Raw genomic sequence first — 24,443 nt, forward strand, 5'->3', positions numbered from 1 at the left:
TGCACAATTCTGATTTGTATCGCAATGGTTTTTGCAAAAATGCAATTTAAACATTAGATCTCACCAAAATGAATTCCTGCTATACAAGGCCAAAAAGTTAGCGGGTTAAACTACACCTTTATCTAATTCCTGACTCACTATAACTCTGCCATGTCGCGGAGCCCAGTTAACTCGGTCCGAAGTCTCACTCTCTACACCAGCAGCGAGAAACCGACGAGTACTTCAGCTCGGAGCCTGATACCCAAGTAACCAGCGGGCTATCAGTTGCTGTCAAATTTGCGCGCGAGCGGAAAAATTCGTACACATCAAATATAAATGCCCAAAAGCTACAGAAAAGCTTTCTATGATTTTTGTTGCTTTGTTTTCGCCATGCCCAACATGGCCAAACTCTCCACTCCGTCCTTGCAGAGTTATTCACCTACCTGAGATTTCGCTCATTCTGACTCAATTATCATTCAAGAGGAAGTACCGTGCCAAACTCTCATGCTTAGGAACCCACACGTCAAGTCTTCAACCTTTCCATCGTAGCCTGTCTTCGACACTGAATATAGAATTTTGACTTTGAGGCAGTATTCCTCCCGATTTTCATAATACGAAGGACAGAAGTTACTTTCAAATATGTGCCGCAATATCAATGGAAGGAATTTATGCATCTCATCCAGCTGTACAGCTAGTCACTGTGTTCCAGCTGGTTTGCCCAAATTCAAAAAATATGGCTACAAGAGTATTGAGCATTTGACATCGCAGTAACGAGGTGACTTTTTGGCATATTTCCGCTGGAATTTGGTAACATGATTTTTGATAACATCTTAATGTTACTTTGTTTAAATTACATTTTTAAATGTAGAAATAGATTCAGTGCTCTGGAAAAATTTTGGGTATGTAGATTTTATAAATAAAACAATTCGAAATCACAATTTTTTGGTTAAATTTTGGGTAAAATCAACAGAAAAATTTGTAAAAAAAAAACCCAAAAGGTTGCCTCATTAGACTGCTAGCCAACAGAAAAATCTTTCTAAAAAAGGGCCAAAAGGTTGCCTTATTAGACTGTTACCCAAGAGGTTGCATCCTTAGACTATTGGCGGCAGTAGTCTAACAATCCAACCTTTTGGCCCTTTTCTGGGCAGATTTTCCCCTCGAATTTTCTCAAAATCCAACCAGAAACTCGGAAAATTGTAATTTGACGTTGTTGAGTCTGCACAACCAAGTGCCTCAAGGGCATTACAAGGTGCTGAATCTAGTTTGGAATCAAAAATGCAATTTAAATAACATAACATTATGATCGGGCCAAGAATCATGTTGACGAATTTTGGGAAAAAGGCCAAAAAAATCACCTCATTAGACTACACTTTTAAGCAATAGTCTAATGTGGTGACTTCTTGACTCTTTCCAGGACTGAATTTTCAGACAATTTTTTGTGAAATCCAATCAAAAATTGGGAAAATTATTGTTCTAAGTTGTTGAGCCTGCACAACCCTGGACCTAAAGGTTTTCAAGGCATTAAATTTTTTTCTGAGTTCAAAAATGCAATTTAAACAATATAACATTCTGAAATTTAAACAATATAACATTCTGATCTTGCCGAGAATAGTGTTGTGGAATTCTAGGGGAAAGCCAAAAAGTCAAGTCCTTAGACTACCCCAAACTGAAATTGCGACAAAATTACAAAATTGAAATTCCTGTGAAAGTTGATTATAGTAACAAGTAAAAAGATAGAAGCTATAGTTAAAGTTTAAACTACTACTTTACAAGCCATTACATAATTAACAAGAGCCAACTGCCAAAACACAGGCAGACAGAAAAACCAAGGACATGCATAACCCTGCAAGGGTTTAAAACTTATGGGGCAACATCAAAGATTAAAATTTGTTAAAGAATGCATTGTATGCTGTCTACAAAATGATGTTCACACCTTCCTTTCGAGGATTTGTTTTCTGAAAGTCGTAAGCACCCTGAACTTTATTCAGCCAAGGCCAACCATGAATTAATCCTAATAGAACTTTTTATGCCATGGTCAAAACGTTTGTATCTAAAGACTGATACTCTTGGAGCTCCAAAGAAAATACTAATAAAATTCAATAGCTTATATAAAACCATTCTACTGTAAATGACTGGAGCCACAATTGGGCCTCTATAGTATATATATGACTCCTCCAACATTGCTTCATGGACAAGAGGTACCATGTTAATGTTACATAGCAATAAAGTAGGAATCATCAACAGGTAACATATGTGCATGATTATATACAAATTTACCGCTGAAATATGATGCTGGATTCTGGCTTCTATGGCTATGGCTTTAACCTTATTAAGAGCTCATGCTTCTCAATGGACAACCTATCATTACCTAAATTTGAACCTTACACAATTATTTGTGGATAGGATTTCAGATTCCCTTTCGGAAAGCAGCTAGTACACGATCAGCGACATCCTGTCCAAAGAGTCTAGGCATGTTAGAGCTCAGATCCAATTCAACACCTTTTGTTTTAATCATGTTATCTCTTCTCAAGAGCGGCTCCTGTTCATGTTCCTGCACTGACCTCCCTCTGGCTGAAATCGCTTCCAACCAAATCCCAATAACTTCTTTTACTACCGGTTCCACAGTGTCCTTGACAACTTTGTCCATGTTATTCACTGTACCTTCATTACCTTGTAACTCACTATTGATCTTAAACAATATTGCAGTGGGTGAAACAACACTACGAACATAAAGAGAGGATGAAACGTATGGTTGTGCCTCTCGAGCTTTCTCCAAGGTTTGCCTTGGGACATCCAGTTTGGTGTCTTCATAAAACCATTGTAAGTACTCGGGCTCTAGAACTAGATCCTTTCTTGGGAGCAAGTCAAGAACAAGTACCAGTGAGCTTGGACTGCTCTGAATAAATTCAAAGAGGAGATGTGGTGTGTCTGTTAGATGACTAACCATGCCAACAATTGTAGCTATGTTTAGAGCTCCAAATGGAAGCTTACAATGAAGCCATGATCCTAGTAGAAAGTCAACCTGAAAATCTCAATACCAGCAATGTGATCAGATTAAATCATCCAATATAAGCTCAACTTTCAATATTGATTGTATGCAATCAAAACAAGTATAATGCACCCTACATTATGAGATACTGAATGGAAATATACATAAAATGATTATTTGCTTAGTTTTACATGATAGAAACTAGTGACTGGTTAAATTTAACATCTTATTTCCAAACATAAAAGATAACTATTTCTAAGGAACAAAAGGGAAATTTTAGAAAGTACTACTAGCTTGTATGAACTTCTTAACGAATTAAACTTCCACACAGAATTCCTTCGCCATATTTTTCAGCCAACTATTTCAAAAGAGCAAATGGAAGCTCCATTAAATTTCCTCCGGAATTTGAAGAGAACGTTAGGAGAAATTGTGCACTTGCAGATTAATGCAACCTACTCTGCAGAATTAGTCATACTTGCATAGTTACCATATGCAAAAGTTAGAAGACATGTTGACGTCCTAAACATTCATACTTTAAAAAGCTAAATAGTTCAAGAAAAAGAAAAATAAAAATAAATAAAGAAGACTTTTTATTCATAAAATTATAAAATAAAGATAAATGAAGTCATCTGTGACAATTGGCATTGTACTTAAATAAATAATTGAGTAAGATATCATCCACACATTGGTGTACTACTGAATAAGCAATACTTGATGCTTAATTGTCCTCCCTTTTCTATATTTTTAATAGTATTATTTTATAGGATATGCCCAATGACTCCGCAATAATGCTTTCTTATACATATTTATCATTTATAAGGCTTTGTTTGGGGAAATTGAAATGCATGGAAAACTATGGCGTATGCTATAGGCTCAGCATGAGAAAATATACGTAAAAAAATTTATTATGTATCTTAAAAACATTGAATTTCAGTAAGAAAATGTTAGAAAATGTAACTAGGTTCATTCGTCATAATGTCTAATGTAATCATGATGTTATGTATTTGATGTAAAGAGAAAAAAAATTTATTATTATTATTTTGTAGCATGGGCTTCATGCTCAAGATATTTTATTTATAGGTCAAGCACCCATTGAGTGCTTCTAGGGATTTGTCATTATGTCTAGGAGTCAAAGAGTCATTGTAATATTTGAAAGACCCCATTGGGCATATTGTATCATGTCAAGAGAATTATTGGAAGTCAAAAGATGCCATAAGACTCCTTCCAAAAGAAGTCAACCTTGCCATCAACAAGTCAGCCTTTAAGGAAAAACAAGTTGGCCTACAAAGTGACAAGTTGGCCTCTTGAAAGGGTTGTTCGACCTCCTCAACTAGCCTATATATAAGAGCTTGATCGCATTTCAAGAGGGCATCCATCCAAGTTCGTTGAAGCACAAGAGAAGCCTCATACCTAGCGAAGAAAAGAGAGATAAAAGGAAGCCAAAACTGAATTTGAAAGGCATTGCTTTAGGACCGGATCTCCCACATGTGTGAAAGGATTATGACAACACTTATTGCAACAAGGACAAAAAATCATAGTCATACTAGGAGGCATTAGGTATTAAAAAGTGTTGGGTTGTGTTATATTCTTTCCACGTAGTTAATAGGGGGTTTGAAGGGCACCCGTAACCCCACTTTATGAGGTCCGGGCCAGCGCCCCGGAAAATTTTGGTTTTGGACCATATGTTAGGTTGGGCGGACCCACCTATGGTTTTGTGCATGATTTTCGCACATGTTTTTTGGACGCGATGGTTTTCGGTCCATGGTATTGGACGCGATGGTTTTTGGTCCATGGTATTGGATGCTTCGGCATGTATAAATATGTATTGTAACATTGAAAGGAACATAATGAAAAATCAAGCTGGTAGTCCCGGTTTTGGGATCCAGGGAAAAATCTCTGTGCATATGTGTTTTATGGGTTATGCTCTCGCATTGTTTATTTTCTTTGTTTAAGAATTTGTATGCAGGTAATTTCTGTACAGGGTTAAAACCTACATTTGGTATCAGAGCTGTTTTGGCTTCAAGGGGACGCCTTTGTTGCTGAGGGGTTTCGCTCGGGCCTGTGGTAGACCCTGTTCAGTGGGAAATCTGCGAGATCGATTCTGGTGGTGAAAGAAGATGGCGAGCAGTGGAAAGATAGAGATTGAGAAGTTCAATGGTCAGAATTTTGAGTTGTGGAAACTCAAGCTGGAGGATCTGTTGGTGGATAAAGATCAGTGGATCGCGGTAGATCCGGGTACTAAACCATCGGGAGTGACCGATGAAGAATGGAAGAAGTTGGATCGGAAGGCAAAGAGCACAATACGATTGTGTGTCTCGGATTCAGTATTGCTGAATGTATCAGGGGAAGCTACGACAAAGGCTTTGTGGGTTAAGTTAGAGACTTTGTACCAATCTAAGTCTCTGGTGAATAAACTGTTCCTGCGGAAAAAGCTGTATAACCTGAGGATGAAAGATGGAGACTCGGTGACAGAGCATCTGAATGCGTTTAATACTGTGGTAAGTCAGTTATTATCTGTTGATATTAAAATTTCAGATGAAGATAAGTGCATCAGTCTGTTGTGTTCTCTACCAGATTCGTGGGATAGTCTGGTTATTGCAATAGGTAGCAATGCAACTGCTTTGCAGTTTGATGAAATAGTCTCAGCCTTGCTGACGGAGGAGATGAGACGGAAAAATATGGACAACCAGAATGGTGATGCCTTGTCTGTACGAGGACGGTCCCAGAACAGAAACAAAAATAAGTCATTGAGTGGGAGATCTAAATCTAGAGGGAGATCTAAATCTCCAGGAAAACCTACAAAGGTGGTGTGCTGGAAATGCGGAAAGGAAGGGCACTTCAGAAGGGATTGTAAATCTAAAGCTCCTAATAAAGGAAAGGGATCTGATGATGCTCCTTCTGCAGAGGCAAAAACCACCTCAGATGAAGGTGGGGATGTGTACTTGGCATCTTCAAGTACACATGTAGATCATGAGGCATGGTTGATTGACTCAGGTGCATCCTTTCACTTCACTCCCCATAGAGAGTGGTTCTGCGAGTATGAGAAATACGATGGTGGTGATGTCTTCTTAGGAGATGATAGGAAGGCTAGAATCATTGGTCGGGGAAAAGTAAAGTTGAAGTTGCAAGGTGGAAGGGTTAGAACACTTTCGGGTGTTCTACATATTCCTGCATTGGCCATAAATCTGATTTCTGTAAGCAAGTTGGATGATGCAGGTGTAAAGACGGTGTTCGAGAAAGATACCTGCAAGATGGTTCGAGGAGCACTGATATTAATGCGGGGAGTTCGGATTGGAACTCTGTACAAGCTGCAAGGTAGCACTGTTGTTGATGGGTGCAATAGTTCTATGGTTCCTGAAAATGGAGTAGAGAATCTAGTGGTCTCTGGAGAGAAGACCATGTTGTGGCATCAAAGGCTTGGACATATTGGAGAGAAGGGCCTTCGAATACTTCATGGTAAAGGTATGGTAGAAGGTATGAATAATAGCTCTCTCGATTTTTTTCTGTGAAAATTGTGTATATGGGAAGCAGAATCGGGTGAGTTTCCCCTCTGGTGGTAAGAGGACGAAACAGATATTAGAGCTTGTGCACAGTGATGTGTTTGGACTGTGAAGGTTCCATCACTGGGTAAGTCTGTGTACTATGTATCATTCATAGATGACTTCTCAAGGAATACATGGATATATTTTCTTAAGAAGAAATCTGAAGTCTTTGACAGGTTTAAAGAATTTAAGGCTCTGGTGGAAAATCAGACAGAGAAGAAGATAAAAGTGCTGAGGACAGATAATGGTGGAGAATTTTGCAGCAAGGAATTTGAAGAATTTTGTAAGAAGTGTGGTATAGCACGGCAGAAGACTATTCCATATACACCTCAGCAAAATGGAGTCGCAGAAAGAATGAACAAGACGTTGATGGAAAGGGCAAGAAGCATGCTCAGTGGTGCCGGGTTAGGACATGAATTCTGGGCAGAGGCGGTGGATACTGCATGTTACCTGATCAACGGATCACCTTCATCAGCGTTGGAGGATAAGACTCCACAAGAAGTATGGACTGGTAAGAAACCCTCTCTTTCACATCTAAGGGTATTTGGATGTGATGCATATGTACATGTTCCAAAGGAGAAACGAACCAAGTTGGATAGTAAATCTGAAAAGTGCATCTTTATTGGGTATAAGGATGGTTTAAAGGGTTATAAGCTTTGGAACCCAGTCACACGGAAGGTTGTGTACAACCGAGATGTGTTGTTCAGAGAGGTAAAAGATGTTATTCAACATGAAGTCCAACCAAAGGAACCTGAGAAGATAGAGTTTGAGCCAAAGGAGGAAGAATCAGACTCTGCAGCAGAGGAGGAATCAGAAGATGAAGAGCCACAAACTCCGGCTGTGAGAAGATCAGTTCGAGAAAGAAGGCAGCCAGAAAGGTATAGTCCATCTGCTTTCAGTTCAAATTTTGCTTTGTCTGTTACTGATAATGATCCCAGAACTGTGAAGGAAGCAGTGGATTCAGAGGATGGAAAACTCTGGAAAGAGGCCATGGTCGATGAAATGGCATCTTTGCACAAAAATGAGGCTTGGGATCTGGTGGAGTTGCCGGCTGGAAGGAAACCCATTGGCAGCAAATGGGTGTTCAAAAAGAAGACAAATGCAGAAGGAAAGGTGGAGAAATACAAAGCTCAGTTGGTAGCAAAAGGTTATTCCCAGGTGCTGGGAATTGATTTTGGTGATATATTTTCTCCTGTTGCCAAAGTAACTTCTATTAGATTACTTTTATCTATTGCTGCTGCTTTTGATTTTGAGGTAGAACAGATGGATGTGAAGACAACATTTCTTCACGGGGATTTGGAAGAGGAAATCTACATGAAGCAACCTGAAGGCTTTGCGGTGAAGGGTAAAAAAGCACTGGTATGCAAGTTAAAGAAGTCTCTGTATGGGTTAAAACAGTCACCAAAGATGTGGTATCAGAAATTTGATACATTTATACGGGGACTTGGCTTCACCAGAAGCAAAGCAGATCATTGTGTGTATTTTAAATTAATTGGTGACCGTATTATTTATCTGGTCTTGTATGTGGATGATATGTTGCTGGTTGGAAATGACAAAGAAATTATCCAGGATTTGAAGACCCAATTGTCCTCCAAATTCGACATGAAAGATCTTGGTGCTGCAAACTATATTTTGGGCATGGAAATTAAAAGAGATCGGTCAAAGAGGAAGCTCTGGTTAAACCAGAGAAAGTATGTCAAGACAATACTGCAGAGGTTTAATATGCAGGATAGTAAACCGATGAAGGTTCCTATTCCTGTAGGTGTGAGGTTATCTGCTGAACAGTGTCCCAAAACACAAGAAGAGGAAGAGGACATGTCTCGTGTTCCATATGCAAGTGCAGTGGGTAGCCTGATGTATGCAATGGTCTGTACTAGACCAGACATTGCACATGCAGTGGGAGTATTGAGCAGGTTTATGTCAAAACCTGGGAAGGAGCACTGGACAGCAGTGAAGCGGGTTTTCAGGTATTTGCATGGCACTAGTGATTATGGTTTGTGCTACCAAGGAAGACCAGGATTGGACAGAGTGTTGGATATTCATGGCTTTGTTGATGTAGACTGGGCTGGAGATCTGGATCAGAGAAGATCTACAAGTGGGTATGTGTTTAACCTATTTGGAGGTGCAGTCAGTTGGATGAGTAAGAAACAATCTGTAGTGGCACTATCAACTACAGAGGCAGAATACATGGCAGCCACTCATGCAAGCAAGGAAGCAGTTTGGTTGCAGAGATTGTGTTCAAGTATGGGGTTAGTACAGGGAGCTATAAGAATAGACCGTGACAGCCAAAATGCAATTTTCTTGGCAAAGAACCCTGCTTATCATTCAAAGACAAAGCACATTGATGTTCAATATCACTTTGTGAGGGATATGATAGAAGACAGAAAGGTGTTGCTGGTAAAGGTGGACACTTTGAAGAATACTGCAGATGCATTGACAAAATCTGTGAGCTCTGAGAAGTTCTCTTGGTGTAGAGAAGCAATGGGAATCTCAAGGCTGAAAAATGACTAAGCTCTCATGTGGCCCCCTATGGAAAGAAAACAACAAGTGGGAGATTGTTGGGTTGTGTTATATTCTTTCCACGTAGTTAATAGGGGGTTTGAAGGGCACCCGTAACCTCACTTTATGAGGTTCGGGGCAGCGCCGCGGAAAATTTTGGTTTTGGACCATATGTTAGGTTGGGCAGACCCACCTATGGTTTTGTGCATGATTTTTGCACATGTTTTTTGGATGCGATGGTTTTCGGTCCATGGTATTGGACGCGATGGTTTTCGGTCCATGGTATTGGATGCTTCGGCATTTATAAATATGTATTGTAACATTGAAAGGAACATAATGAAAAATCAAGCTGGTAGTCCCGGCTTTGGGATCCAGGGAAAAATATCTGTGCATATGTGTTTTATGGGTTATGCTCTCGCATTGTTTATTTTCTTTGTTTAAGAATTCGTATGCAGGTAATTTCTGTACAGGGTTAAAACCTACAAAAAGATTATCTTGCAAGTTGAGTTACTAAGGAAGAAGCAACTCCCCAAGCGAAGAAAGAAAGAGTCATATCTCACTGTCATTTTCTCACACATTTCAAACTAGGGTTTCTACAGTAGAAGCAGAAATTGCAGTCCTGAAGCAACAAGTCGAAATTCAGAAGAAGGGCCGAAATTTGAAGTATTGGAGCAAGTTTGACTGGCGTTAACTTTATGGAAGTTAAGCTCTTCAAAGAAGAGGTTGACTTGGTCTTGGATGGGTCTTTGTCAAGGGTCAAAGGTCTTGGAGGGGTCTTTGTCAAGGGTCATAGGTCTTGGAATTCGTCATTTGAAGATTCTATAAGAAGAGAAGAATTCTTGTGGGTTTTCCTCTCAAGAGGAGAGGTTTTGGCCCTGGCTAGCAGCCTACATTTTGTGTCCTCTTGTCTCTTTGATCTTCGTATTTTGGTAGTTGTTTGATGATAAAAACATAATAATATTAAGTTATTAACAAGTACATCAAGTTGAGTAAAAGAACATCATAAGCGGTTATCAAAGTAGGAGAAATCACCTAATCTAGCCGCCCTAGATTTCTCAACATGGAATTAGAGCTAAGGTGACAACATCAAGGAGAGGCAGCGTGATGATCATACAATTGAAGAAGGATACATAAGCGCCGAGCATAAAAAGAGCATCAAGCATCAAGGAGGACTACCCATCACATCATCACAACGTGTGGAAGAAGAGAAGACCTCAAAAACCTACCTCCATTCAAAGAAGGACTCTACACTTGAAGCATTATTAATAAATTTACACATTCTACAATCATCAATCATCAAAGTGATCTCCCTCTCATTAAAGAAAGGATCACATCTCAAGCATACTTGAAGAAAGAAAGGTCATCAAGGAAGCAATCATCATCAAGAAGGCATCTTCAATTATCAACATCATCAAGAAGGCATCAAGTTGAAGATATCATCATCAAAGGAGCATCTTCACTTGACAAATAAGTATTATATATTTTATGTCTCAAGCTATAATGACTTCTTTCTACAAGGAGAACAACAAACTGGTTGGGTCATCAAATTACCTTACATGGAAGAAGATAATAGATTTGATCCTCTTAGAAAATGGAGTTAGTGAATATGTTTTGGGATCAATCACCAAACCTTCTCAAGAGCAATCTCAAGCACTATCAATGTACATGAAAGGAGAAATAAGGGCACAAAGGATCCTCATAGAACCAATTAAGGATTCTCTCATCCCTTATGTAGCAAAGTTGAAGACATCTAAATGAGGGTATCTCAACTAAAAGACCTACTACAAGAGTTAGGAGAAGTAATGTTTGATTGAGAGATGACCACCATTGTTCTCAATGCACTACCAGATGAACGGGGCAACTTTGTGTCAAGAATCTATGGAAAGAAGGAAACTACCCTATTCAACGATCTATGGCCATTATGCAAAATTGAAGAAACTAGATTGAAGGCGAAAAACTATGTTGGATCAAATGAACAAACTCAAGCCTATGCTGCATTGACAAGGAAGAAAGGGAAATTTGGAAAGTTTGAGCATCGAAAGAAGTTTCAAAAGAAGATCGACATGTCAAAGATCCAATGTTATGAATGTAAAGAATATGGGCATTTCAAAAGTAGTTGTCCTAAACTCAAGAAGGACAACAAGAAGAGAAACGAAAAAAATGAAGCCCATATCACCGAAGAAGTAGAAGAACCAGAAAAAGAGAAACCAAAGGAGGAAGTGAAAGACCTTTATTATGACTAAGATAACCTCCTTCAATTAGTTCTTTTCTGTTATAGACGATAGTAGTCATGATCGAAAGCATCACAAATATGATAGGATGCATTATAGCAAAGGTTGAGATCAATGCATGGCAGGATAGCCAAAGTAGAAATCTATATGGTCGAAGCAGTCATACTACATGATAGAAAGGAAGTAGCTCATGGCATCTTCATTGAAAGCATAGAAGGACAATCGAGGTAAGTAGTTTATATGGTAGGAGAAAATCATCTAGCAAAATAGAAAGGTAACAATTTGTCACACGTCATCATTAGGAAAGAAGCATTTTCAGAATGAGGATCATTAAGATCCTCCATTGGAATCTTTGTTAGAAGATTCACCTCTACTTAAGAAGAAGCAAGTATCTCACGGATAGCCTACATGCCACCATGTGTGCGATCCACAGTTTAGAAGAATAATGGTATGATGACAAAGATGTGTAGCATGTCAAGTTGGTTGAAATATTTCCATCTTCAGGCAAGGAAAGGAAGCTGCTAGAAGGAAGTCTAGATGACCAAAAGAAGGAAGAGGTATGTATATATTTGATAGATAAAGTCATGTCATCATATAGTTACAAATAGAATGGTTGAATGCTCTATCTCATGAGCATGATTGAAGAACAAGGGGCTCTTCCTTATGAATGATACACAAAGGTATGAATTCAATGTGCTTTGAACTCTTCTACATATTGACAAAGATGAAATCAACATAATATGACCTCATGAAGAGTATGAGGTGATTGGCAACTATGGTTCCTATGATGAAGGAACTACGCATAGACAATCTTGTGGAAGAAATATGTGAAGAAGGTGAAAGAAAAGTATATGAAAGATGTATCTATAGTCACGTAAGATAAGATAAATGATCAATATTTAATGACAAGAAGGATTAGCTATGCCATCTCCATGGAGAAGGTATAAAGACCTTGATATGTATGCTAGAAAAGGAGAACCTTAGTAATGAATGTCTTGGAGATGGATTCATACAACATGCAAAAGGATGTTAATGTTGCAAGAAACAAATGTCATGACGAATGGCCATCATAAAGAGGTAATTTTGATTTAATATTCATTTTGATTTTTGAGAAATCATTTGGTTGGATTAAAACAGGGCTACTAAAAGAGAGTTGTAGAAGTTACCTACAATTAGAACTCATGAGATTGGATGGAAGAGGTTGAAAGAAACATGACTTGGAAGGTGGCTACATGAAGAATAACCAGATGTGGACAAGAAGGTCACTTCCCGATGAAGAGAAGGATGACATGACTATTGGTTCAACACGATGTTTCATTGAAGGGAAGTGATGAAGAAGATGGTTGATGCCCTACGAAGAAGAAGGCTCCACGATGAAGAAGTTGAAGTTCATGACATGATGCAGAAAGAAGGAGCGCTACATGCCGCTAATAATACCATGATCTCCACAAAAGAGAGTGTTGTTGGTAACAAGCCCCTTGTCAAGAGGGAGTTTGGGTATATTCCTTTTATAGGAATGAGTAGATCCTCCCTAGTTGAGAAGGAGAGATAGACACATCATTTTTTTCTTCTTTATGAAGAAAGAATGGAGGATTGGGTAAGCATCTGAGATTGATTCCGATACTCTTTGAGGATGAGGTAGGGCATCCAATAGGTAAGAGTAGTCGAAGAGGAAATTCCTTGAGGATGTATCAATCCAAGATGGGAATGGTCCTAGAAGGACATACCTTGTGAACATCCGAGGTATGTGCCTTGAGAGACAATGATGAAGGAGTCTATTAGTCATGTCTCCCTAGCATTGTGCTCTATTCTTGTGGAGAGATATAGTTGTTAGTCAAGGCCTTGCTATATGACAACGTTGGTTGATACGATGAGATGCATTGATATAAGGTGAATAAATAGCTCATGAGATTGTTTACCAATCAGACACTTCTTATGAGAATTCTTCAGTATGAGAATGTCCAAGTACCTTGTATGTATTATGAATACCTCCCTAGTTAAGAGGGAGTATTGGAAAATGTAACTAGGTTCGGTCTTCATAATGTCTAATGTAATCATGATTTTATGTATTTGATGTAAAGAGAAAAAAAATTATTATTATTATTTTGTAGCATGGGTTTCATGCTCAAGATCATTTTATTTATAGGTCAAGCACCCATTGAGTGCTTCTAGGGCTTTGTCATAAATTCTAGGAGTCAAAGAGTCATTGTAATATGTAAAAGAGCCCATTGGGCATATTGTATCATGTCAAGAGAATTATTGTAAGTCCAAAGATGTCATAAGACTCCCTCCAAGACAAGTCAACCTTGACATCAACAAGTTGGCCTTTAAGGAAGAACAAGTCGGCCTACAAAGTGACAAGTCGGCCTCTTAAAAGGGCTGTTCGACCTCCTCAACTAGCCTATATATAAGAGTTCGATCTCATTTGAAGAGGACATCCATCCAAGTTCGTTGAAGCACAAGAGAAGCCTCATATCTAGCGAAGAAAAGAGAGATAAAAGGAAGCCAAAACTGAATTTGAAAGGGACTGTTTTAGGGCCGGATCTCCCACACGTGCGAAAGGACTAAGGCAACACTTTTGCAGAAAGGCCGAAAATCGGTCATACTAGAAGGCCGAAATCAGGTATTATAAGGATCATCTTGCAAGCCGAGTTTCTAAGGAAGAAGCAGCTCCCCAAGCGAAGGAAGAAAGAGTCATTTCTCACCATCATTTTCTCACATGTGCCAAACTAGGGTTTCTGTAGTAGAAGCCGAAATTGCAGTCCTGAAGCAGCAAGCCAAAATTCTGAAGGGCTGAAATTTGAAGTATTGGATCAAGTTTGACTGGCGTTGACTTTGTGGAAGATAAGATCATCAAAGAAGAGGTTGACTTGGTCTTGGAGGGTTCTTTGTCAAGGGTCATAGGTCTTGAAATTTTTCATTTGAAGATTCTTTAAGAAGAGAAAAATTCTTGTGGGTTTTCCTCTCAAGAGGAGAGGTTTTGGCCCTGGCTAGCAGCCTACATTTTGTGTTCTCGTCTCTTTGATCTTCATAGTTTGGTAGCTATTTGATGATAAGAACATAATAATAAGAAGAAATAAATAACAAGTACATCAAGTTAAGTAAAAGAACATCACAAGTGGTTATCAAAGTAAGAGAAATCACCTAATCTAGCTGCCCTAGATTTCTCAACAGAAAAATTCTTAAAAACATTGAAGAAAAGTTTATTTTTCAATGAAAAAGAGTCAGAGTCAGATATTTTCACAAGTATTGGGAACGAAAGGCTTCTAAAACACCAAATGGCAACCATACTGCTCCTTAGTAGCATGCTGAATCTGTATTAAAAGCAGACCAACTGGACTCTCCTCATTTATAGCACAGTGTCTCTGCGTAATTGCAGTAACTAAAGCTCTAATAATAATCAGTCTCAATATGGTGATTAATTCTGGGAATTTCAAAGGTTGGGTGAAGGACACATTAACCTCAACTGTAAGGATGGAAACGCTTAGGGAAATAGCACATGGAGTTTCCAGACAATTGACATTATGCGCATTTCCATCTGGGAATAGGGATTGACAGGGATCCACGAAAGGAGAACACTATTAGTGTACATGATTGGAAAACTCTACAAATATCAAATAATGAGCCCCTCTTAGAAGTCGGATACATGACCCTTCAATAAGTGATCCCTTTTATAAGATTCTTGACTCATGCTATTAATTTTAATTGGATTCTACAGGACCAATAAAGTCTTTGGTTATTCTTAATACAACCCAAAATCTTTAACACGATTGCAAAACAAGGAACATGACCAGAATTTTGTACAGTATGCCATCTGTGCCCAAAAATATATGGCAAAGTTTAACAAAGCTATTTCCTAATTAATACATAGCTCATATATCAACATTATTTACCAGTGAGGTTTATCTATTGCCTTTTAGTATCCTGGTATAGCCAACTTCAGTCCATGTACTTTTCCTTGGAAAGATTGTAAATTGTCATCAAGGTCTTTCAATCCTTCCTGCATGTCGGAGTTTGTCATTCCTCTAACTTAATTAGGATGTCTATTCATGGTGCTTGAATTCCCCCAAAAATTTCATGGATAAAGTGTAGGTATGCACTCATTATAAGGTTACTGAGCACTAAGGATAAGGGTGACTATTGAGCAGATATTCATATGGCGAAGGATTAGGAAACATCCGATGCACTCTTCATTGCCACAACATATTGAAACGTTCAACCAAAAGGATCAAATAATTCCAAAAAGAAGCAGATTCTCATCCGCAAGTGACTAAGAAGCAGTTGCTCATCCTCAAAGTGACTAATAAGAAGAAATCAAACTCCATTATCATCAGTGAATGACAATACACACCTCCCTATCCACATGGATAAGGTGAATTGGTGAAAGTCATGAGCGTCTGGGTTCATAGCTCGCTGAAAAAACCAGAAAATTTTACCAAAAAGCAAGAATACTGGGCAAGGAGAGGGAAACCAAACTACGTAGCAACTCCAACACTCTAATAAAGCAAGACTCGGACCTGTAACTCACTAGCCTAACAATCCCATGCGAAGATGGGTAACCACAAACTATCATGCCTAACATAAAATACATAACCACAAATTAAATAACCCCAAACTCTAAAATATGCATTCGTTCAAAAGGTATGCCAATAGTGTGGGATTAGGTGATGATGATTCAGTATAAGGTAGATGCCAAGAGGAATATAACACTGGAATATGTGTAGGAGCTTGCCATTTGTACCCCAATGGTTTGACAGGAAATTAAGAAGTGGTGGGTCTCTAATATTATATATAGAGCGTAAACAAGCATTAAATGACTAACAAGTTATTACCGTTACGGGAGCAGCTACTGCATACAGATGAAGAAGCTTGCAATCTTCCCAATTGAACCAAAAGAATTACAGTAATATATAGCTACCATGCCTTAGATAAATAAAGCTTAATCTCAGTGAGAATCCTAATTGAGTGCACATTTACTCAAGAGTGTTATTCTAGATCCATTGCTGTTCAGTGTGCCAAAGTTATTGCACCGACAGAAGGCAGGTGTATTCTACAGCCTTGGTGGGATGGGGATACAACATTAACTCTTCATACATTTCATGTGCCATGTAAGTAATTAACTCTACTTGCATTCAGAGAAATGAGGTGTATTTTATGGAGTAAGTAAATAAGTGAGTTTAATTTTTTTCCCGTCCAGGCAAAGGTCAACCTTGATTCACTCTCTTTTCTTCAAATCTGGGTGATCTGGGTCATTCTAATATGGGTCAAAAGTAGGGATAAGATTCAATCACCCGAAATCATAACTTCCAATAAAACTCTTCCTGAATTTAGAGAGGGCTATCTCTCAGCAAAGAGTTGAATTTGTCCACTTAGTTACGCACTCTGTATATTAACTCTTCTTGTGCCCATCTTGCAAACAATTAAATATAGACAGTATAGACAGTGCAATGGGTGCATTGAATATAAAAACTAAACAAACTCATTCAAACCCAAGTTTAATATGGGTACATTGAATATAAACATTAAACAAACCCATTCAAACATAGGTGTAATATGCACTTCAAGGTTGATAAGGAACCATAGTATGCTCACATATATGGAAGACCTATCAAATATTAAAACCTGAAATATGCACCCTTACTCTTAGTTTTGCGACGTCTGATTGCATTTCATACCAAAGGCTTAGATAGGCAGGCGTTAATTCTAAGTTAATAACATAGATCGATCTTAACTTACATAAAGATGGATCTACTAGTATACTAGTGTTTTTTTTAAGGTTGATTTTTTTTTCTCTTTTTCTTTCCATTCAAGTAAATTTCTGTTTTAACATATACATCATCAAATATATTTCTATTTCATTTTATGCAAATAATACCAATCAACGATGAATTTCCATCCCTTCCCTCCGGGTTGTAAGAACATTTAACTTCGCTCAGTGCAATTATGGATTTCTACCATTCCTGAATATTACAGCATAACTATTGAAAACTGGAGAAATCTAATCATGACATAAAATTTCCAGATTGGGTTACGTTTTGCACCTTAGAACCTTCTTTGCCGGATTTGATATTGACAGAGCCTTCCCCACTGTCATCTGCATTTTTGAATGATCTCACATCTGCAGGGGTGTAGCTTGGATTTAGCTGGGAACCCAATTGGGTTTCCACTGTGGAAGCTATTCCTTCCATCAGGCTTCTTCCAGCAAAGGATAAATGTGGGAACTCCACCCATTTATCATGCATACTTATATCTCCAACAATTTGCTTGCATTTGAATTTGAAGGGTATATTCAGTTTTCTGGCTGTTGGTACCTTCAAAGGAGTGCGCTGCAAGCTTTTATTGGGGATGTTACAGAGCTTGACGGAATGGATTGTGAATTTAGCTGTTGGGTGGCCCGGACAAGCGAAGCTCACAGCCATTTGGGAGTTGTAATATGCCTAGAGCCTAGAATATTGAGTGTTAACTTTTCACCTTATCTTCTATGATTGGATGAAAATCGTCGTTATATGCGCCAATTGTTTTTAGTATTTTGCTAGAACACAAGCCAATCAATATTTCGCTTTCTCAAAAGCCGATAGACAATACCTAAGTCAGTATGTTTAGATTTGATTTTGGGTCAGGAGCAGTAAATATTTTTAATTATGCTAATAATTATGCTAGTCTAATTAATAATTGAAATGTTTTTTTGTTTTGTTTTTTTTAATGGGAAGTTTTATAGATTTTTATCGTTTAATTTCGTTTTAAAGATTGTTCAGGTGTAAAAATATATTTTAATAAAAAAAGTCATTTTATTTATTAGTTAGACTACTTCGTAAGAATTCAATTTTAATCTAAGTTAGAGATTAAATGAATAAAGATTTGGTTGTTAAAGTTTATAGAGGTATACATGCTTGATCTTATAAGAATAAACATATTTACTTAACTATTAAACCCACTCAGAGAGTATTTGAGAGTCTAGTTGATAGCTTAACATTTTGGTTTGCTCAGTGAAGAGGCAAAGAATTTTTACATTTATTAAATGCTATAGATGTAGAGATATGTAGTGTTTGTGATTCTTGGTTTCTTTTTGTTAATATGCATGTTGTAATTTAGAATTTTTTTATTTTATTTTAATTGTAGTGTTTTATAGTTTTTTTTTCTTATGTGTTATTTTTCATGATTGAATCCATAACTTGTTGGAGTAATCTAGGCAAGGTCCAAGATCAAACCTAGTTGATGCCACTATAACACCAAGAGTATATCCAATAGCCTATAAGCTAGATATACCAAGAATTTATGACAAGGCTCCACCAAGGTGGGGGAGCCTACTTGATTAAAGAAAATCAAGCTTGGGCCAATTGTAATAGGCTTTCATTATGCATAATTTAGGAAACAACTTAATTTGGAACCTTTAGTAAGGAGAATTTTTCTTGATCTACTCTAGATTATTATCAACACCACATCCTTGCCCATTAAATACTGTAGATATAAGGCTTCCATGTAGTTATCTTTCTTCTTGTTTTTCATTATTTGTTACTACAATGCTTACCTTCAAAATGTGTACCCGCATACAAGCTCGTTGACCTTACTCTAAATCTCTTATATTAACGTATAAATCCTTAACTGAAAAATCAAATCAAAATCTTTGATAAGGTTTCCCTAAGTAATTAAACAAGGCTTCTTCTTGTTATGTCTAAATTACAATGTCTTTGATCGTCAAACCATATTAATTTTAGGTTGGTAGAAGAAAGGAATAGATAGCATGCAAATTTTTATCACTGAGTAGTGAGGAAGCTTAAATTAGGTATAAAGAGACCATGAAATTGGCGACAGCCAGCGGTAAGTGTTGGAAATATGGTTATATTGAGAGGGGTGAATCAATTTAATGGTCAATCTTAACTAATCAAAACACTTTAGAGTATATATAACACCAATTACATTAGCAACATAAAATAATATATATATATATAATCTCAATGATCTTGTAGGCACTAACTAGAAGGAGATACCAGTTCCCTGAGAAATGTAGGCACTAACTAAAAATGCTTTATTGTGACCATCCCCTTGAAATGTTTTACTAGCACCAACTAAAAGGAGACACCAGTCCCCTAAGAAACACAGACACATACTTGAAGTGCTTGTTAGACCCCTTCTTTATATCTTCAACTTTGTTTTATCACAATTCTTATATGCTACTGTATTTTTCTTCTTATCACTTCCTATTCCATATTTTTCAATTTTTCCTATCAGTTTGTCTATTCAAACCTCATCCCCAAACTCTTCCTTGGTCACACATCTTCCATAGACTTCATTATCATAATTTTGTTGTTCTTGATCATGTAGAGCTTCATTCGGCTTCTTTGTTCCTTCTCACTCTTCGCATAATAGAAACACCACAATTGTATCAATGATCGTTCCGAAAAACAATTCAGACTTCATAGTATTAACCACACCCAAATTGAACAACTTCACACATCTTCCATAGACTTCATTTCTCAGACTTATTTTACATTTCACAAAACATAACCACCACAGACGATTACATACACCAAAACCAATATAGTATAAATCGACCGAAAATTTTCCAACTCTTTTAAACTTCTCTAGATTATTTATATTATATTAGCACAATAGAATCCTAACTAGGTTTACATGCCATAGAGGGCAATCTAGAAATTTTGGAATATTCATCTTATTTCTCAATTGGAACCCAATCCAGAGGACCCAAATAAAACTTACTTCAATGGATCCTTGGCTCCTCACGAGCTTAACTTTAATTCCACGAAACTGGATGATATGACCCTAGTTAAACATACATTACATTAAATCTAAGTATGGGCCCACTTGCATGTGACAAGTTACTAGATACCAAGATCATTTGTCTTCCCAAATTACTTTTAACTCTAGCTCCAGGGGCAAGGAATACTTTATAGGACCATAGTATTAAAGAACATGCTCTTAATATCTGAGAGTCTAGGTTTTCCTTAAGTCACACACTTGCTTGAGGCCCAGATCAATTTCATACAGAGCCGTGACAACTAAAACATTAACTAATATTCCTTTGTAGTTGAATTTGGATTCAGGTTTCAAGCTCATGCACATGTTGCCTACACCCTCATACCACTAAATGCCCAAATGTCCTGGTATGATCCTTATTTGGGAAAATTAAAATACAAAGAGAAATTATGCCAAACCAGTTCTTGGCGTGAATCTCTAGGTTTCAGGAGTTGCCATGTAAAAAATTTGAGAACCAAACAGAACTTGCCACATGGTTAAGTTTCCATGTCATCTGCTTAGTCAACACATTTCTATGTTTCATCCTCTACAATTGCCATGTTTCCAAGTACATGTCACGTATCATCTGCCACATGTCCAATTGACCACCTAAAGGTGCATAAAATGAGTGCTACATGTCATCACCTCCTACTTCCACGTCGATGTTTTCTACCAATTGGTGCCACCTTCCATTGCATCTATATCGCCAGGTCATTTGGGGTCCACTTGCTAGCTAAGGCAAGGAAATATGGATCCGATTGTTTTCTTAAGCATCTCTTAGTTACACTCTTGGAGGCGCGAATGTTCGATTGTAAAAAAATTATCTGGATGTATCTAATATCCAACTATTAAGCCAATGAGATGTGCAACACAGGGCCTGAATGCCTGGATGCCTCAGTGCATCCATGGATGGCCTAGATTTAGCTATAAGGTGGGAACTTTGACTAGTTGGAACCATGCTTTGACTTCTTCTATTCAAATTCAATTTTTGGTCGATTCTTGTTGAATTAGAAGAAGTTCCATATACCATTGGAAATATCTTAGAACACGTTATTCGATCATAAAACTTCCATTCTCATTTGGACTAGGGAGATGGGGAAGAAATGCCTTCAAAAATATGCTACCCAAATTGCAACTTTTAACAACATGTTATTCATAATGTTTCTTAACTATAATATAAATGACAACACACATTCAACAATCACCCATGCTATTGGAAAATTTTGAAATCAATAACACTATAGTTGACATCAATGAAAACATGTGTGCAATGATATGCCCCTTTGGCATTGATGGCAACACCACTAGACATCTACTAGTTATTGATGATCTTTAGGCTAGACTCCCCTTATCTGCATGCTAACTGTAGTCCCCCTATCTGCTTGCTCATTGTTCTTCTCTTGTTGTCTTCTTATTCTCCCCCTTTAACATCAATGATAAAGGGTATATACTCCCCTTGTGGTGATGCCTTTTCCTTGAATCTGTAATGCAAACTTGAAGGTGATGGAAAAATTGCAAGTAAAATTATATGTATTTTAGGCAATGGATCACTTTGCAAAACACATAAAGTAATGGTTTTTAAACTTAGTTAACAACATATATAGAGACAAATATACCATATCAAAAACATATAACAACAAAAATGATAAAGGAGTTCACCCTTCTCTTTGGGCTGCTGTTAACGGGAAAAGTGTCTATTCAGAACGACCCTATCCCACTGAGGTGTGACAGTGACCTCAGAAACAAACAGGGAAAACTATTTTCGTATTCTTCTTTATGAACTATAAAGGAAGAGGAATAGGATGAACCAATCTGTGTCTTGCGCTAGTCCTTTGATCCAATCTCTCTCCTCTTTGACAGCTTCCAGCTACCTGCTCCCTTACTTGCCCAGCGTCACCAAGTTCCTGCAAGATCACAGAAGAAGGAAACTACACAAAGACATGGATTTATATTCATAAATAGCTTAGGATCAGATTTAAGCTAAACATACAAATGTAACAAACATCAATGATACACAAGCATGTAGGAGAAACTCAAATAGTTTTATTGATAAAACAAGAAGATCCAAGAGGAGTTACAACCGATGATTCCTGATCCAGCATCAACCTCCCAGCATAGAATCCCCTCTTCACCTCCAACAAAGCATAAATCACCCAATACTCTGATATTTATCTCAAAACCAACAACAATTCTCTGCAATGTACAAAATTCCAGCCTCCGGATCTCTTGGTGAGGGATCCATATATAGATGTATGCAAAGAGGATGAGTCAGCTCATGAATTGATTAGTGGCTTCTCTCTGTCAGTTCTTGCTTCCACTTGGAGACTGAGAGCCTCTTACTCATCACTGGTCGAATTCAGTGAGGCAAGTGTCATTGGGAAAGATTCTGGAAGCTTCCATTGTCTCTCCACCTCGTGGAATGACTCTGCCACTTGTCATTTCCCGCTCAACGCACCTTGGTAGTGCATTTAGGTGCGTTGCAACGCACCTAGCTAGTGTATTTGGGTGCTTTGCAACGCAGCTAGCTAGTGGAGCAGCTGAATGATCCTGATTTGACTAGTTCTGAGCAGTTTCTGGTGGAGAACTTCTGGGAGAAGCTGTAATTTGTTGACCTTGTTTCTTTAGGAGTTGGAACAACACTTTTAGGGACTTAGGATCCCTTGGTTTATGAACATTTCATGCTTAGAGCTGTAAGGCACAAAAATGTCTATAACAGTTGCCCCCTAAAGTATGAGGCCGTTTATCGGGTGAAATGCTTTATTAGGAGGATCCGAAGTTCTTTCAATGCTGGGAGGAGACCTGTAATAAGATACAATACAATACATTATCTTCATACTGTTTTCATGATCTAGCTGAGGCGGGCATTCCCATGCTCAGCTTTATAAATTCATTTTCATGTACATAGGACAGACAATCGTCTGATGGTAGACTGATGATTCTGATGGAGTCATCATCCTTTTGGTAGGATGATTATTTGTGTTGCAATGCTGTACATTTCAATGTCTTTATTTTCCCTGAATATATATCGCAGCCCGGATGGATGAAACTAGATCCAGGGTCTTCAATCTCGTCCAATTTTCACTCGAAGTACAAGTCGATCCATGTGAGAAATGTTTTGAAGTCGAACATGGAAAGGCATCGCTTGATTACCAGTCAATGATGTAAATTGTTAACAAGCGCGAGAGGAATCACCGATAATGATAATGACCCTCAAGGTACTGCAGTACAATTCACGTGGTGTGAATAAAGGACTTGGCGTCGAACACCACGCAAAATCTTTCGGTCGAAGGTCATTGATGTATACCTGTCGCCGGAAGTGAGAAACTTGCCATTGAGGCATGCAAGCTTCAAAGTACTGAATGGGGTGTTCCTAGATCAACTTCTTGGATAATGAGCTGATGTCGACAAGAAGCGATCCGTTAAAGGAGGGCCTTAATGAATCCCACATCAATGACACGGAACAAAGCAAATGATTTTGATGGAGGTGAAAACGATCTGATGATATATGGTTCATGGTGGCGGTCATGAAAGAATGAAGTATAATGTATGGTAGTGGATGGGACACAGGGGACTTCTCTGGATGACTTCTCTTGAACATGTCGGCGACACTTATGTGATGGATTGGTAGCATTTACCCCAAATATGGATGGTGTGGCGTGACCATGGTGATGTGACCGGTGAATGAAACAACCCAACCCGACTCGGGCATGGAGTGGAAGTGTCATGTTCAAGAGCGACTTGCTACCAATAAAGTTTCTTTGAGTTTTCTTCCCAATTTTTCCCCAGTCATTGCTGACCAGTACCTCTTTATTTTTGCCAAGCTTGAGGAGGATAACATATGCTTGTTCTATAATTTGCCCTTCGGGCAAACCCATCGCTATGTTTTAACAAGCCTAGCGATAGTGAAACTCGTTCTCGCCTAAAGACAAGTTTGTCGCTATTAATCTTTTTAACGAGTCTAACGACAAAGATAACTCGGTCCTTTTCATTTTTAGAGAGTCTGAAAAGGTACGTAAAGGTAACTCCAAAATTCCTTTTTCGTCATCTAATCCCTTAAGTCCGAAAAAGTATAAAACAATACAGAAGGGATGAATTTTCGATTAGCTTTAACGAGCCGAACAAAACAAGCGCTCGATCTTTTTGTGCAATAATCCCTCGGGTCCAAAAAGATTAAAATCTAGAGGAGGGATAGCACTTCAGGTCGCTTTAACGAGCTGGAAGGCAAAAACTCGACAATCTTTTCATATTTTACGAGTCAGTTGAAAAGAGCTTAAAGAAGACTCGTCTTTTGAGGAACGAGTGATAAAATGGGTAGTAGCTGATTCCAGGTAAGGTTTGGAATTTTCCAATCACGGCAGTGTCACAAGGATGGCTAGTGAAATCACTCTTCGCAGCTGTTCCTCAAAATGGGTAAACAATCAAATGGAGGTGAATGATCGGCCAATGGAA

The 24,443-nt window shown here is 38.1% G+C and overlaps 1 protein-coding gene across 1 annotated transcript; it reads right to left on the minus strand.

Moving 5' to 3' along the window:
• Nucleotides 1–2,052: 2,052 nt before the first annotated feature.
• On the minus strand, nucleotides 2,053–17,712 carry LOC149255999 (red chlorophyll catabolite reductase-like). Its single transcript, XM_089460624.1, has 2 exons — nucleotides 17,282–17,712; nucleotides 2,053–3,001 (listed from the first exon to the last, which is right to left on the minus strand). Exons 1-2 carry the CDS (start codon nucleotides 17,657–17,659, stop codon nucleotides 2,387–2,389), a joined length of 993 nt encoding a protein of 330 aa, XP_089316750.1. The 5' UTR covers nucleotides 17,660–17,712; the 3' UTR covers nucleotides 2,053–2,386.
• Between the last annotated feature and the right edge of the window lie 6,731 nt (nucleotides 17,713–24,443).

The sequence above is a fragment of the Pinus tabuliformis genome, chromosome 7 (genome assembly GCF_031772625.1).
Source record: "Pinus tabuliformis cultivar Carrire ecotype Pingquan chromosome 7, CPIR1, whole genome shotgun sequence".
NCBI lineage: Eukaryota > Viridiplantae > Streptophyta > Pinopsida > Pinales > Pinaceae > Pinus > Pinus tabuliformis.